The sequence below is a fragment of the Mucor mucedo genome, assembly GCF_025094135.1.
Source record: "Mucor mucedo strain NRRL 3635 chromosome Unknown EV154scaffold_114, whole genome shotgun sequence".
Lineage (NCBI taxonomy): Eukaryota > Fungi > Mucoromycota > Mucoromycetes > Mucorales > Mucoraceae > Mucor > Mucor mucedo.
The window spans coordinates 94,197-109,895 of record NW_026252398.1 but is presented as its reverse complement, the minus strand read 5'-3'; the positions used below and the strand labels follow the sequence as shown (position 1 = coordinate 109,895).

Below are 15,699 nucleotides of genomic sequence, written 5' to 3'. Positions count from 1 at the left end.
AAATGAGTGACGATGGGGTTACGGGCTAAACCCTAAAAGAACAAAAAGAAATTAATCTCGTCAAGTACGACCTTGGTGTGATTGTGATAAAAAAAGTCCCTAACTGCACACCCTTTTTTTTTTTATGTGTTTATTTTGGAGATATGTAATGTATTCTGTTACACGTCGCAGATACATCTGAGGTTGTATTACGTGTACTACATGTATTCCATTTTTTTTTTAATATTTGACAAAAAAAAAGCAGGGATTTTACGGTATTACATTACATAGCGTCATGTTTTAATGACAGTGTAAATGTGTGTATAATATAGGATGGGATGGTGTAACAGGGTTCTTTTTTTCTTGTGTTTAAAATATGTTTGTCTATAAAATAAAAAAATACACACACAAGAAGTCCGCTCTATGCCCCTCCCCCCCCCCCTCTTTTTATGTTGCACCCGTCGTCAGGAGAGGAGGATAGGCAATATCAATGTAAAAAGTACGTCGATGTGTAATAATAGCGGAAAAAAACAGGTATGAACAGGATCGACACAATCATAAGAGATGGCCAAGAAGAAAAAGTGGATGATAAAGACATACACATGATATTTATAAATCCAAGTTGAAACCACTGGTATGGGATTGTTTTTAATTCTGTAAGGTTTGTCATTATGTCCTACATGAAAGCGTATTCGTTCGACTTATTTTTTTGTGGTATGACAAACCTAATACCAATCTGAAATCGTCATATGACCCTTTTTTTCTTTTTCTTCTTTTTTATCATTCATTGTCCTTTGGTAAGTGACATTTTGTGGATGGTTGACAGTTTGTTACAGTAAGTCATTTGTGTGGTATGTGTGTGTTTAGTACAAAATAAACAAAATCTATTAATAAATAGCAGTTAAAGAGTGCATTGAGATGATATGAAAGAAAAGAGCGGATACTGAAAAGAACGGATTTGGGGAATAAAAAGAGAGCGAAAGAGAGAGTAGCGAATTCGGCAGATTGACGCCATGTGATTGGATCAGAAATCCGCAACTCCGTGAAAGGAAGTACACGGACGTTTTTTTTAAACTACATCTTTTTTATAAAATCATGTGGGTTGGGGGGAGATATTATAATCATCAACTGACTTTTTAGAGTTAGTAAGATAACAAGAAAGAAACAGGGAGAGAGATATAAAAGAAGGAGAGAAAGGAAAAGGGGAGGGGGGCAGAAGAGTGTTTCGGCAATAGTTGTGAAATATAGCTTTGCATCTCTTTTTTGTCATATAAAAAAAGTGAGATGCAATTGTTTATATTAAGTGTGTGTGTGTGTGTGCTGTGCTGTGCTGTGCTTTTACATTTTTGAAAGGTCGCCTTGATTTTATTGGTAAGGATAATAATAGAGTGTGTGCATAAACTATTCCAAAATAAACCCTCCTCCCTCTTTTTTTTTTTTCTTTTTCCCAGCCCCCCCATTACGAAATTTTCTATAAAAGCTTAATACTAATTAATTCTTTTTTATTTTTTCTTCTCTTTATTTGATTTTCCCTTTCCTTTTTCTTTATACTTGTCTTTCTCTTTAACTGTGCTGGCTCACATTAAAACCCATTACATAAAAAACAATATCATGATGAACCTCAATTTACATAAAGCTTACCCCACCAATGTGACTAGAAGAAGAACACACCTTAAACCCAGTCAGGTTGCTGTACTTCAAGAGTCATTTGTAACAAATACTTTACCCGATGCCAGTATGCGAGCTCAATTGGCACAGGATTTAGGTGTGACAGAAAGAACCGTTCAGATCTGGTTTCAGAACAGAAGAGCCAAGGCTCGTAAATTGGAAGCTGCAGGCGGTTTACCTTCCTTAGTACCTAATGTCAGAACTGGATGGATTGATATGCCTCAAATTAATCAACCTCCTCAAGCTACCTTTCGTTCTTATATCACGCCCGAATGTTACCAAAATGAACCTTCTATCAAACGTAGACCAAGATCCTGTTCTAAACCAGAAAAGACCACCTCGTTTATCGTTCCTACACCACCTCAACGCGCCATGTCGGAAGGCATGGGCCGAATCAATGAAACAAAGGGTAAATTTAATAACAAACAAAAACACCTGTTAAAAACGTGTCATTAACAACTATTTTTTTTTTTTTTTTTTTAGCAGAAAAATTAGTGTCTTTCCCTGTAAATACCATCCGCATTGGCTCTTGGGCTAGATTTGCCAGTCAAATTAACAACGAATGGGACCTTGTCTGCTTTAGTGATCCCTCTACACGTCAGTTGATCTGGCAAGTTCAAGATGATGGACATCAATTCCGTATCGAAGTCGATTACAGTTATATTAAGCAAATCCGCTTAGGCCAACTTCAGTCTGACATTGGACAGCTGGAGATTGATGTAGAGCCTAAATCGATGATCTCCTTTTCTATGCGACGCCAAGGAATTGATCAAGACTGGATCCGATGTGGCGATTTCACGGAAAGTCAACAAGCGACAGAAGGAGGATCGCATATGCTCCAAGGTTCCCATGGCAATCTGAGACAATCGCTCCTGGAATTGATCTCGCAAGCTCCTGATTTAGCTGGTAAATTGGTGATTATCCCTGATAATAATAACAATGATTTCCTTTGTCGAGATCTTACGATTTCGCCCTCGGCCACACCAGAACCCATGCATCATTACTTGTCAAATAACTTGTTTATTGAAAAGCCATGGAATAACAATTACTACACTCCTCCTTCCTTTGACCCTCATTCCTCTTGGACATATCTCAACATGTTGCAGCAGCAAGCAAATAATAATGGAGTCATGAACTCTTTTATCTAGTTTTTCTTTCTTTTAGTACAAACCCCCCAAAAAAATATATATATAAATAAATAAATAAAAAAAAAAAAAAGTTTGTTTCTCCCCCCCACCCCCTTTTTACCCAGTAACACCACTCTCTCTTTCTTTCTTTTTTTTTTAATAATGGCAAATAGATACAATGACGCCCATCGATTGTTTGTACAAGGCATGTTTACAAAACGCATTGTGACAGAAGCAGAGGCAAACCAGTTTTATAATCATGTGCATACCATTACCACTCGTAAGTCTTTTGAGGGGGGCGGATCTTGACCTCAATTTTCGTTGTACTCATGTAATTGCTTTCTTATAGGAACACCCGACAATGAATATCCCATGTTTGTAGCCGCCATTAATAAAGAATTAAACGAACTCGATTATTCACTTCGCATGACACAGGATGAACGTGATGGCGAGCCTTATTTAGTCCTTGTCAATGTCAAACAAGATGCCATGACAGAAGGTGCCACCATGTTTAAACCGCTTGAAATTAGTTACTGCCGAGAACTGGTAAAAAAAAACGATCTTTTCTTTTTTCTTGTTTAAGAATTCATACACTAATTCAACATGTAGTTTGATGCTATTGTAAATGCGGATAATGAAGACTTTGCAGTGACTACGATGGGAGCGATTAATTTAGGCAGCAAAATCAAACCCCTTAAATTAAACCAACGTGAAACGCAAGAAGTGCTGGATCAATTGGTGTTGGATGGTTGGATCGGGTTGGAGCGTAAGGGTGTGTATTATTTAGCTACACGTGGATTGACAGAATTACAAGGCTTTTTACGTGAACAGTATGGTGATATCATTCGAGACTGTGTGATCTGTCTTGATATTGTGACGATGGGTGAATCGTGTGCTGTCAGTAATTGTCCTATTCGAATGCATAAACATTGTGCCAACACACAATTCCGTAACTCTACCAATCCTGTGTGTCCGCAGTGTTCAGCACGCTGGTCTCGTAATAATACATTTGGCTTAGGTTTACCTGACGACGACGACGAAGAATAAAGAGAAGAAGAAGCAAAAAAAAAAAAAAAAAAATAAGGGTGCTTTTATTCATATATAAAAATTTAATTGTGAGCAAATTTGCGTACATAGTTTTCTACACATTCACGAACATCTATATTGGGAATGATACCATCCAATCCATGTGGAATGGTTTTTTGACATTCGAAGCAGGCAAAATCATGATCCATCAGATGGACACGAATACATTCGTCACAAAAACTAGTACCACAACAAGGTGTGATAGTTGCCTCTCTCAAGAGACCCTTACATACGGCACATTGTAAATAATCGGGTACGGGAATCGAATCATACCAATCCATCAAATCACCAGCTGATCCTACACCCAATCCAATGGTCGTAGCGGCTTTGGCAACATGTTTGTCCCAAGAGGAAGAGTCCGCTTGTGCAACCACAATGTCGCCCTTGGGTGTCACCATCAATCCACCTGTACCTGCTTTCACTGCGTCTTTGGGTTCTTCAATTACCTTGAGGAAACTACGAGGGATACCCGTGGTACGCTTGATACGAGGGTGTTTGTCATAGTCTTTGTCGCCATTGGTAGGACACTGGTTGATATAATGGCCTAATCATGAGATATAATAGATTGAGTTTATGAGTACATATTAGGAATTGTGATGTTTTACCTTTTTGACCACAACGGTAACAAACATAAGTGGCAGGAGGAACACGTTGAGGCATTTGGCCACCATCTTTGTTATCAGCGACTTGGGAATGTGTTAAACCACCAGGAGATCCTTGAAAGCCACCTCTTCCACGTCTAGCATCGCTTCCCCCACGAGCATTATACGGGATATATTGCTGTCTGGCGAGTTGGAAGGGAATAAAATACGAAAAAAAGAGAAAAGGGAAAAGAAAGAAAGAAAGAGACAATTACGATAAATATAGGTTATAAAGAAACAATTCTTTTTTTAATCATTGAATAACATAAAAAAAAATTCTAAACCCACACAAACCTCACCCCCACACGCATACACACTTATCAACAGCAACAACAACAAAATAAAGAAAGAAAAAAAGAAAAGGGTACTTACTCTGCTAGTCGTTCTTGCATGGCACCCCATTGATCTGTGGTTTGTTGAAACATTGCTTGAATACGTGCTTCCTCTGAATCATCTTTGGGACCATCGTCTGTTTCGCTCTTAATGGGCTCTTGTACTGTAGTGGGTTTGGCGGGTGTAGGTCGAGCTGCGTTCAAGACCATGTTTCTGCCAGGGTTGAATTGAGCGCCTGTAGGAGGTGGAGGTGCACCTGCCTTTTGGAACCCTTGTCCTTTGCCGTCGGTCGGTAACACGCCCAACACATAGCGTTGTGCTGTGCCTTTACCTGGCCTTGAAGCAGGTAAACGTCGAACGATAATCGACGTGTTTCTAGGAATCACAAAGACATCGTCCTTGTACTCTTTATTTGTCACATCCGTTAGTATGAACAAAAAAACTTTTACGGTCAAGGGATTTACCTTCTTCGGTTTGAGCATTGTAAATGGCAATATCGAATTCGGTACCTTTACCAAACTTTTTGGCACGAATGATTTCACGCTTTAAATCAAAAACAGTGGCTCCAGGTCCATCAAACGTAAATACATCGTAATCAGATTCTTTCGCGGATCGAAGTTTATAATAAATGGAAGACATTGGTTAAAAAAAGATTGAAAAACGAAAAAAAAAAAAGATGTTGCTGCGACTTTCAATATAAAAAAAAATAAAATAAAAATGTGTGACTTTATAAACGTAATCACACACACACACAATAAAAATGGGTTTGCTGGGCATTTATACCCTATCATCCAAAGGACAACAGATATTTGCCAAATGCTCAATATGGACTGTCCTTTAACAAGGTGATGACAAACATCCTGTCCACACTACATGTCAAATTCGAAACAAAGTCACTTAAAACTCAGGGACATAAGAATCGCCTTTGAACACAGACGTACAAAAAAAAAAAAAAAAAAATCTTTTTTATTTACTTTTTTCAAGCATGTCAAACTACGATACTGTCATTCTCGATATTGAGGGTACTATTACTCCCATTACTTTTGTCAAGGAAACTTTGGTACCGTTACGCTTTCCATAGGGTTATCCATAGAGAATTTTATTTTGTATTAACTTGTTTACATTAGTTCCCTTATGTCACTTCTGGATTAACTCAATTCTTAAACCGTACCTGGGACATGCCTGAATTAAAGCAACAAGTAGAATTACTTCGCGTCCAGGTAAGAGAATAATGAATGTAGTGACGCGTGAAAAGAAGAAGGAAAGGGAGGGAAAGAACTCAAAATCGCCAGGAAATAGGCTCAAAAAGATGTGCAAGATAAGCTCGAGCATGCTGTTTTGATCCCTACAGAGTCTGAAGCGTAAGTTATTATAAAGAGAATCAAGAGGAGATGGTATTAAAACAAGATAGAATAGTTCTGTGCAAGAGGTCAAGGATGCTGTGATTGAAACAATTCATTGGCAAATGAAGGCAGACCGTAAGATCGGTGCCTTGAAATCCTTCCAAGGGTTTATGTGGAAGGAAGGATATGAATCCGGAGTTCTTCGTGGCGTGTAAAGTATAAATCAAGGAATGATATTGACAAGGACAACATTTTAATTTTAAAATCTTGTGGGGGGAAAATTGATGTAGTGTGTATGATGATGTGGTACCTGCTTTAGAAAAATGGAAGGCGGAAGGAAAGACCATTTACATTTACTCCTCCGGTAGTGTCCCTGCTCAAAAGTTATTAGTCGGTTATAGCTCCAAGGGTGATTTGATGCCTGTAAGTTTCTTTTAGAATAGTTTTTTTGGTGAAGGATATCCAATTAATTTTCGAGTAGTTCTTCTCTGGTTATTTCGATACAAGTGTTGGATTAAAGACAGAAACTGAATCATATCGTAACATTGCCAAGCAAATTAACAAGGAGAACAAGACGGATAGTATTTTATTTGTTACTGACAATATCCATGGTAAAAACAATCGTTGTTTGGAAATTAAACCTGTTCGATGTCTAATCCCTTTTTAATTTTGTCATAGAAATTGTTGCTGCTACTCAAGCAGGATATCAAGTTGTAATTTCTGATCGCCCTGGTAATGCACCTTTGGGACCTGAAAGCAAACAATTTAAAATTGTCACTTCGTTTGATCAAATCTAAATATTTGTGATAAAAAAAAAAGGGAGTAGGTGTCCCCCTCTATTCTTTTTTTGGGGGTAGGCAAGCCGAATAGTTTTTCTTTTGATTGTCAAGAATAAAACGTGTAAAGTGAGAAAGGAGAAAGATCAAGTTCAAATGATAATTGTTTGTGCTTATTTTTAACCAGAAAAGGAAAAAGAGAGGTCTCCTGCATTTCTGGGGACTCTTAAAAATAGACGGTATAACTCGTCATTGTTGATTATATAGAGCCATCTGTGCATAGATTAACTAGATACGAAAAAAAAAAGAAAGGGATCTGTGTGTGTGTGTGCGCGTGTGTGTGTGTGTAGGTGGGGGGAGGAGGCTGAGTGGTTTCAAAAAAAAAAACATTTCTTAAAAAACACGAGGATGTAAAAAGAAAGCAATCATGGGACACACATGGAATAGGAGAGTGTAATGGTCTATTCCATGCGCTGAATCGAAATGGAACAAGGATTTTCATTGTCATCATCACGCGATTTCCTTTTCATTCGATTTCGCAGTGTCATTTATTTCATACATAATTGAACTTTTAGGCATTGACCCAAACATTTGTCCTTTTTTAGGTGACTTGGGCGCAGTCTGTTTGCAAAAAGACTGCGCTTTCTAGTAACCATAGTTTGATCGCATGTAACCATGTCCTGAAAAAAGACCGTGATGGAAACACCAAGAGTCTTCAAAAATAAAACTGCTCCAACTTCTAACGGAAAACTTGATTGCAAACACTTGGATCTGTCCAGTTGTGAAAAGCCCATGTTTCACGCTATATGAATACTTTTTATTTTATCAGCTTTTGACTCTAGTATTTACTAAAATCTATTCTTTCAAATGTCACTCAACACTGACAGTGAGCAAAGTGTACTTCACCAAAAAAAATCACTTTTGACATTCAATAATCTGCTTTCCATAGTCAATGATACTAAGTAGCAACAATCGAATTAACGCTAAAGAAGCAGTTAACTTTAATAAGTAGCTTAAAGCTCGAATTCGCTTACTTAAACTCACATTTTCACAACAAATACAAAAAAATGCATAAAAGTAATGCTTATTTTTTAAAAAAAAAATCTTTATTCATTCTTTTGTTGTCGCTCGGTTTTCGTATGGTGTTTCCTGTTGTATTTTGACCCAACTTCTGTGCCATTGTCAAGTAAGGAAACATACTTTCTTTTCTTTAATGACCTATTCCTTGAAAAATCGTTCGTAAGAAATTCTTTCGGGAAAATTGGCCATTGTTGGTGGGAAAAATGTGCCAGTCACCCAGGTACAGTTTTACAATCGCGATAAACCTTTGAGATTTCACCGTACTATGGATAAATCATTGTAAGTATTGCTTTCCAAGAAGAGATTCCTAGTAAGAGGACAGATTGTAGTCCATAAATCTGTGAGCTCTTCACAATAGAAACTTTAGCCTGTTGAAATGTTGTATGGGACTTGACAATATCATCAATGTTACGTTTGCTTTCCACGGCAAGCTTGAATTTGTCATTGATCAACTTCCCAAAGTTGGTAGATGTCTTGACTGATTCGATGTGACAGGTATCAAAGACAATCAAAGACAATTAGATACCGTCGTAACCGTAACCTACCAGAAATCGAGCCTTATTTTGTTATGATTGGTTCAGTGTCTTGGCGAAAGTAAAGTTAGTGGTTAAAACTTGACAAACTATTTTACCGTTGATTTTGCAGCCAATATTGTGAGTTTTGTTGCTGTTTTTGGCACGCTTGGTTGCTGTTGCTGTGTCTGTAGATGTTTCCCACATTTCATAAACAGGTTCTTGTTATCACCGATCATCAGCTCAAGAACTTCGCAACAAAGCTTCATCATAAAATCCAGCCCACTGATTTTGTCGGTGGAATTATCAAAAATGGCTCTTCTATCGCGATATACGTTGATTCTAAAAGTAAATACATTTAAATTAGCATATACTACCTTGCCATACGGACTATGCAAAGGATTCTTTGTTTTTGAGGGAAAGAGAAATTACATATGGACTACTTGTCGTTTGGGTGGGGCACCCCTTATGCTTTCCAAAGCCATATAACACCCTTCTTCGTCATCATTCTTCATCGGATTTATTATCTGTTTTGGAGTGCGAGAATATACATATTTATCTTCCTTATACAAGAGAGAGATATTTAGAATACTGACCCTATAAAAAAACCATCATTAGATTGTTTATGTTATAAACTTGCCACTTGTTTCAATCATTTTAAAAAAAAAGTTATGGCGTCTATGCTTCAAAAATTTAAATGATATGCCGTTGAATATAGATCTGCGAAATGGATGAGAATCCTTACCTCTAGCCTTGTGAAAATATTACTTTATTGTACATGTCATTAACAGATTTAAGTATTCATATATATAATTTAGCATGTGTTCCTTAAATATATTTGTTCGTAACCCTACAAAAGTCAGAGTCCTTTATTAACACTGGCTATTCAACAATTGTACCGGTTATTGGCGTATTAACATCTAAAGAATAGGGGTCTCCTGAGCATCCATAAGACACTCAGGGTCTCTTAAGCAACACCTTGTATTAATTTTGATCAATAAAAGAAGGTTACGGCTTGAAAGGAAGTAGAGAGAAAACGTATAGCTGAACATCATAATCGTCACATGGGTTTACGCTCAATAACTATAATCCAAAGATAATATCCATGCTGAACAGCTATACATGACTCAAAATATGGTAAAACAATTTCAACCAGATGTATCGGACTTGAATCTATAGTGGTTGCGGCTAGAACGGTGCAATAATTCTAGAACCCACCTCCAAATATAGTTAACTTTCTCACATAATAACTTAATATTTAATTATTACAAGAGTTGTAAATAGTGAAAACAGAGACATCAGTTGGAAATACAGTAACTACATACTTTTTGTGAAGAAATTTGGTTAACAAACACTGCTTACATCTTCAGGCGTTTGGCTGTTCAGTATAAAAAAATGTTAAGGGGTGGTAGCAACGTAACACCATTATCTTGTATACATTGGCTTTATTATACAATATGCGTGCGATCGAATAAAGAAAAAATTGCTGGGATCATCGAGCGTGAGTGGCACCGAAATATTCAAAATTGTTTTCCATCATGTAAAGGTTATGCAGCTATAAATAGACACAGAACTAGTTTATACTGTTTGCTGCGCCAAATACTATAAGAAATTAAGCATATATGACCCAATTGACATTGTTATCTTAATAAAAGCAAGTATATTATATTAGAAATTTGTGTGTTTTATACTTGTAGAATTTATAGAACAGCGATTACTTTCTCTGGTAATTAAGAAGCGATACTCATAGTGAATAAAACAGCTGAGTTTGTTATCCATCGTTGTTTGTTTTGATCGACGTGACACTGGCTAAGGACTTTGCGATTTGAATCTTACCAAAAAGAAAAGGAAATCCACTTCGTTTTTAGGCTTTCTTTTTCCTATTCCCTATCCCTCCCATACCATATCCCAAAAATGACATCCCAAAATACGAATAGTTCAAATATACCTCCGGAAATACTAAACAAAATATGTTGTTATTTGGATCGACGCACGATTTATGAATGTACGACCGTTTGTAAAAGTTGGAAGGCGACAACTTGTAGAATTTTGTATAAAGGTGTGGTCATAGATGGTTTTGGAGTTTATTGTACAAAATTGATATTGAAAATACCTCCTCAGGAACGTCATAGTTTTTTCAGATACGTTTTCTCAATTACACGCTTGACGTTAGCTAGGGGTTATAAAAAATCAGTTCATGCCTTCAATAGTAAGCGATCCAAAGCTACTCAATTAAATAGCTCAGATATAAGATTCAGCAAAAAGGAAATTATTGCACTATTGGAAGCATTGCCCAACCTGGAGTACCTAGATATGAATGCTGGTACCAAACTGCAAAAATACCTCAAGTGTATCCTTAAAACAGACTCCGAAACATGTTTGACCCGAATCCAGAATATACCTCCTCCAAATAAAGCTAAAGTAGCCGGACTGCACTTGGCTGTTTGTCACAAGTATAATGCAACTATAACTCGTCTGGATATAATTCAAACTAAAGAGATAACGAGGTTTTTCCATTCATGTGATAATCTACTCCTATATCTAGGTTACTTTGCAAGATTAACCCACCTGCGAATACTTACTACATTGTTGGTTTGTAAAATTTCCACAGCAGACATCGAATTTGCTTGCCCTTCTTTAAAGGAATTGGAATTCTCTTTTGGTGTATATTGGAATGACAGACCAAGTAGGGACCGCTGTCTAATGCAAACAATCAGCCACAGTTTTAACAGCAACTTAGAAATCTTGTCTCTCAGCTGTCCAATAATGGGTCCGAGCTATTTGAAATATATTACAGAATACACTCCTCTAGTAAAAGCATTAAATTTTGTCCTATATAGGACTGATATTATTTTTTGGATAGATTACGTAGGCATGGATACCTTTACAAAGTTTTTTGGTCGATTAAGTGCAGCAAAAAATGCTAGTTTTGGTTATTACGAGTACATGTGGAGCGATGATGTCTTACGACCAACAAATTTAAGCATATTTTTCAAACTTGTTAATGCTTTTCGAGGACACAAAAAGCCGTTCTGTTCCGCAACTTCTATCTCCAGGGGATATATAAAAAAATCATCCATGAATTACAGTTTAGAAAAAGGATTAAAACTTACCGTTGATCTACCAAATGATCCGTCCAGGCTGCCTGATATTCGTATATCCAGTATAGGATTGGAAATAATCAATGCGTTAAAGGTGCTTACGAGGCTTAATTCCGGAGATTCACATCTGCTTTGTATGTTAAATATTGTTTTAAAAGCATGTCCTTTGCTTGTTACTACTCGATTCGTTGACGGATATTGCAAAAGGAGAATACTATATATGGGCCCTTATTTTCACACAAATAAGTCCGTAAAAGCCCGGCTTTTTTCATCACGAATCACTACAGAAAAAAGCCTTAGGGTGATGACAGCACAAAACTTTATTCCATCCAACGAAACTTTAAAAACTCTTGACCATCATCTTCCGAATATAAAGTACGTGGCATTTATACATATTCCGCTCCGGCATAAAAAGAGAGTGGTGAATTTGCTGCATTTCAGGAATTTAAGGACCTTTTTCTTGGATCTGGGACCTCACCGTAAAATTGAAGTAAAGTATGCGTATATCTGTTTGCATTTTAATGATGGCGAAATTCTGTATTTTTGTTATAAAGAGGAGCACCCGTTTAAATTGACACTAACCAGCGAGGCATATATAAATCAATGGCATTGGCAATCCTCAAAACCAAGTCTCAACATTACTATCAAATGTCGCAAGAAGATTAAGCTAGTCTTTGGCCGGTACAATATTGGCTCGAATGGCGTTTATAGCTCGGTATTACTTGCAGAGTTTAGGCTGGGGAAACTCATGAATCATATTAGTTTAAATTCACGAATGTTTTGTCATGACATATACCTCAAATAAATTGGTTTGTCTTACTGATTTTTTTTCACCCTGTCTTTTTATACAAATTTTGTGAATATGAAAGCACATATGATAGAAAAGCAAAAAGGGTCTGTTTTTTTTGCAACAATTAGTTTAAAAATAGACACATTTATTTGGGATAATGACATTTTTTTATCCCATTAGCCATGATAAACAAAACAAAAAACAACTGAAACTTCCTCCCCGGTTTTTTACATCTGACAATCGAAAGTAAATTTTGAAGCTACTGAAAAAATCTTATTGTATGCAAAATTAGCTTTCTTGTAAATGAAATGGGTTTGCTTTGATTTTCGCAAACATGAGTGATTTTTCGTCTTTGGGTGATCTATTTTGGAGTGCGAGAATATACATATTTATCTTCTTTACACAAGAGAGCGATATTTAGACTGCTAACTTATTAAAAAACCATCATTAGATTGTTTACGTTATAGAAATCTCGCTTCTTGTTTTAATCACACGTAAAAACTCAATAAAATAAAAACTATTGCTTCTGTGCTTTAAAAATTTGAAATAGAGTTTTATGTCAAGATCCTTTGCTCTTCAAATTCTAAATGCAATGCCGTCGAGTATGGACCTGCAAAAGGAATGTAAATCTTTCCCTTCAACCTTGTGAAAAGCTTACTTCTATTGTACGTATCATTACAAGATTTGAGTTCTCATATATTAAAATGTAAAGGCTAAGCAACTATACATGCATAAGTAGAACTGGAGTTGCACTTTACTATTGTTTGTTACACTAATGCTATGAAATATCTAACATATAGTCCAAGTAACGTTGCTACTTTATATTATGCTTGAAATTTATGTGTTATCATACATGTATAATTTATAAGATAAAGATTGACTTCCCTGACACATAAAGCAACACCGATACTTAATGGAATGAAACAGCTGAGTTTATTATACATTGTTGTTTGTTTTGATCAATGTGATACTAAGGACTTCGCGTTTTAAATCAAAGAAAAAAAAAAGAACTTTGTTTCTCTTTACTTTCTTTTTTCCTCTCTCCTAAAAATAGCATCCGAAAATATGCGCATTTTAGATATACCTTCAGAAATTGTATACGAAATTTGTTCTTACCTAGATCGACGCACGATTTCAGAATGTAGGACCCTTTGTAAAAGTTGGAAAACGCCTACTTGTAGACTTATGTATAAAGGTGTGGTCATTGATGCTTTTGGAGTTTATTACACAAAGTTGATATTAAAAAGACCTCCTCAGGAACGGTATGGTTATTTCCAATACGGTGTCACGATTACACGCTTGACGTTAGCTGCGGATTATAAAGAAATGGTTCAAGTCTTTAACAGTAAGCGATCCAAAGCTACTCAATTACGTAGCTCAGATATAGAATTCAGCAAAAAGGAAATCATTACACTACTTGAAGCATTACCCAACCTGGAGTATTTAAATATGAATGCTAGTATGAATCTTCAAAAATACCTCAACTGTATCCTAAAAACAGACTCCAAAAAATGTTTAACTCGAATCCAACATATACCGCCCTCAAAGAATACTCAAATGAATCGTGACTCAGCCGATCGGTACTTTTCTGTTTGTTACAAATATCGTGCGACTATAAAATCTCTGTCTTTACTTTATCATTATAATATGCCGAAGTTCGCGCCTTTACGTGATCACTTACTTGTATTTATAGGACGCTTTACAAGATTAACTCGCTTAGTAGTACATGATTGTTCGTCCGTTTATACAATTTCAACAGTTGATATTGAAGTTGCTTGCCCTACTTTACAAGAATTGAGATTTTTTGTTGGTACACACTGGGAGCCAGCAAATGTACAGAGCAGTCTAGAAGTAACAAACAGCCACGGTAACAGCAACTTGCACACAATGTGTCTCGGATGTCCAGTCATGGGAACGAGCTATTTGAAATACATCATAGAACACACTCCTTTAGTTACAACGTTTAGTTTTACCATGTATTGGCCTGATATCTGTTCATGGATAGCATATATTGGTATGGATACCGCTACAAAGTTTTTTTGTCGATTAAGCGTAGCGAAAAATGCTACCTTTAGCTATTACCAGAGCGATTCTGTTGATTGGTTACGCCCAGCAAAAATAACCACGTTTTTCGAAGTTGTAAATGCTTTTCGAGGACACAAAGAACCATTCTGTTCCGCGACTTTTAATTGTAATCTAAAACCTAGAGGGGAATCATTCATGACTTATGATTCAAAAAAAGGATTGGAACTTATCTTTGATGCACCCCAAAGTACGTCCTCAGATCCGCTCAGATTGCCTGATACTCGTATATCTTGTATAGGATTAGAAATAATCAATGTGTTGAAGGTGTTTTTAAGGTTTGATTCCGATGAAGAAAATCTGCTCCGTATGTTAACTGTCGCTCTGCAAAGGTGTCCTCTACTTGTCACCACTCGGTTCGTTGACGAAAAGTCTAAAGGGAGAATGCTATATATGGGCCCTTATTTTCACACGAATAGATTCGAAGATGCCCAGCTTTTTACATCACGAATCAATGTCAAAAAAAACCTTAGGATGATGACAGCACAAAACTTCATTCCATCAACCAAAACTTTAAGACTTCTTGCTAATCACCTTCCAAATATAAAGAACGTGGCATTTATACATATTCCGCTCCAATACGAAAAGAGGGTGGTGAATTTGCTGCAGTTCAAAAATTTAGAGACGTTTTTCTTGGATCTGGGACCTCACCGTCGGATTGAAGCAGAGTATGCTTATATCTGTCTGCAATGCAATGATGGTGACAATCTTTATTATTGTTATAAAGAGGAGTACCCGTTTCAATTGACAGTGACCAGCAAGGAGTTTATAAAACAATGTCATTGGCGACAACCAAAACGAATTTTTAACATGGTTATTAAATGTTGCAAGAAGGTCAAGCTGGTTTTTGGTAGGTACAATTATGGTTTAAATGGCGTTTATAGCTCGGTATTGTTTGCAGAGCTTAAGAATGGGAAACTTCTAGATCATATTAGTTTAGATTCACGAATGTTCTGTCATGACATATACCTGAAATAAATCGCTTTTATACACTAATTTTTTCTAGATACTATGTCTTTTCAAAGGACCTTTATGTATTTGAAAGCACTTAGAAAAAAAAGAGGGGCTGGTTTGTTTGCAATAAGTAGTATTACTAATAGACATATTTGTTTGGGGTAATAATGTTTTTTATGCCATTAGTCAGTGGCCATAAAAATCGGTTTTGTTTAATATAAATGATT

General features: G+C 36.4%; 6 protein-coding genes across 6 annotated transcripts; 5 read left to right on the top strand and 1 right to left on the bottom strand.

The window, feature by feature from the left end:
• The first annotated feature begins 1,433 nt into the window (after positions 1-1,433).
• On the top strand, positions 1,434-2,903 carry EV154DRAFT_449909 (uncharacterized protein). Its single transcript, XM_051597195.1, has 2 exons — positions 1,434-2,056; positions 2,131-2,903. The coding sequence occupies exons 1-2, from the start codon at positions 1,591-1,593 to the stop codon at positions 2,793-2,795; spliced, it is 1,131 nt and encodes a 376-aa protein (XP_051453556.1). The 5' UTR covers positions 1,434-1,590; the 3' UTR covers positions 2,796-2,903.
• On the top strand, positions 2,885-3,854 carry EV154DRAFT_522309 (Nse1 non-SMC component of SMC5-6 complex-domain-containing protein). Its single transcript, XM_051602986.1, has 3 exons — positions 2,885-3,054; positions 3,124-3,320; positions 3,384-3,854. Exons 1-3 carry the CDS (start codon positions 2,937-2,939, stop codon positions 3,819-3,821), a joined length of 753 nt encoding a protein of 250 aa, XP_051453555.1. The 5' UTR covers positions 2,885-2,936; the 3' UTR covers positions 3,822-3,854.
• EV154DRAFT_522305 (DWNN domain-containing protein) lies at positions 3,854-5,560 on the bottom strand. The gene is made up of 4 exons (XM_051602985.1): positions 5,299-5,560; positions 4,874-5,240; positions 4,466-4,644; positions 3,854-4,404 (listed from the first exon to the last, which is right to left on the bottom strand). The coding sequence occupies exons 1-4, from the start codon at positions 5,471-5,473 to the stop codon at positions 3,884-3,886; spliced, it is 1,242 nt and encodes a 413-aa protein (XP_051453554.1). The 5' UTR covers positions 5,474-5,560; the 3' UTR covers positions 3,854-3,883.
• A 236-nt stretch (positions 5,561-5,796) lies between these two features.
• EV154DRAFT_522301 (2,3-diketo-5-methylthio-1-phosphopentane phosphatase) lies at positions 5,797-7,144 on the top strand. Its single transcript, XM_051602984.1, has 7 exons — positions 5,797-5,894; positions 5,962-6,054; positions 6,134-6,195; positions 6,251-6,388; positions 6,468-6,600; positions 6,659-6,788; positions 6,856-7,144. Exons 1-7 carry the CDS (start codon positions 5,820-5,822, stop codon positions 6,972-6,974), a joined length of 750 nt encoding a protein of 249 aa, XP_051453553.1. The 5' UTR covers positions 5,797-5,819; the 3' UTR covers positions 6,975-7,144.
• A 2,934-nt stretch (positions 7,145-10,078) lies between these two features.
• EV154DRAFT_522296 (uncharacterized protein) lies at positions 10,079-12,481 on the top strand. The gene is made up of 2 exons (XM_051602983.1): positions 10,079-10,189; positions 10,264-12,481. Exon 2 carries the CDS (start codon positions 10,460-10,462, stop codon positions 12,449-12,451), a length of 1,992 nt encoding a protein of 663 aa, XP_051453552.1. The 5' UTR covers positions 10,079-10,189; positions 10,264-10,459; the 3' UTR covers positions 12,452-12,481.
• Positions 12,482-13,621: 1,140 nt separating this feature from the next.
• EV154DRAFT_567940 (uncharacterized protein) lies at positions 13,622-14,166 on the top strand (the record flags this gene model as incomplete). Its single annotated transcript, XM_051606049.1, has 2 exons — positions 13,622-14,016; positions 14,130-14,166. The coding sequence occupies 2 exons, from the start codon at positions 13,622-13,624 to the stop codon at positions 14,164-14,166; spliced, it is 432 nt and encodes a 143-aa protein (XP_051453551.1).
• Positions 14,167-15,699: the final 1,533 nt, after the last annotated feature.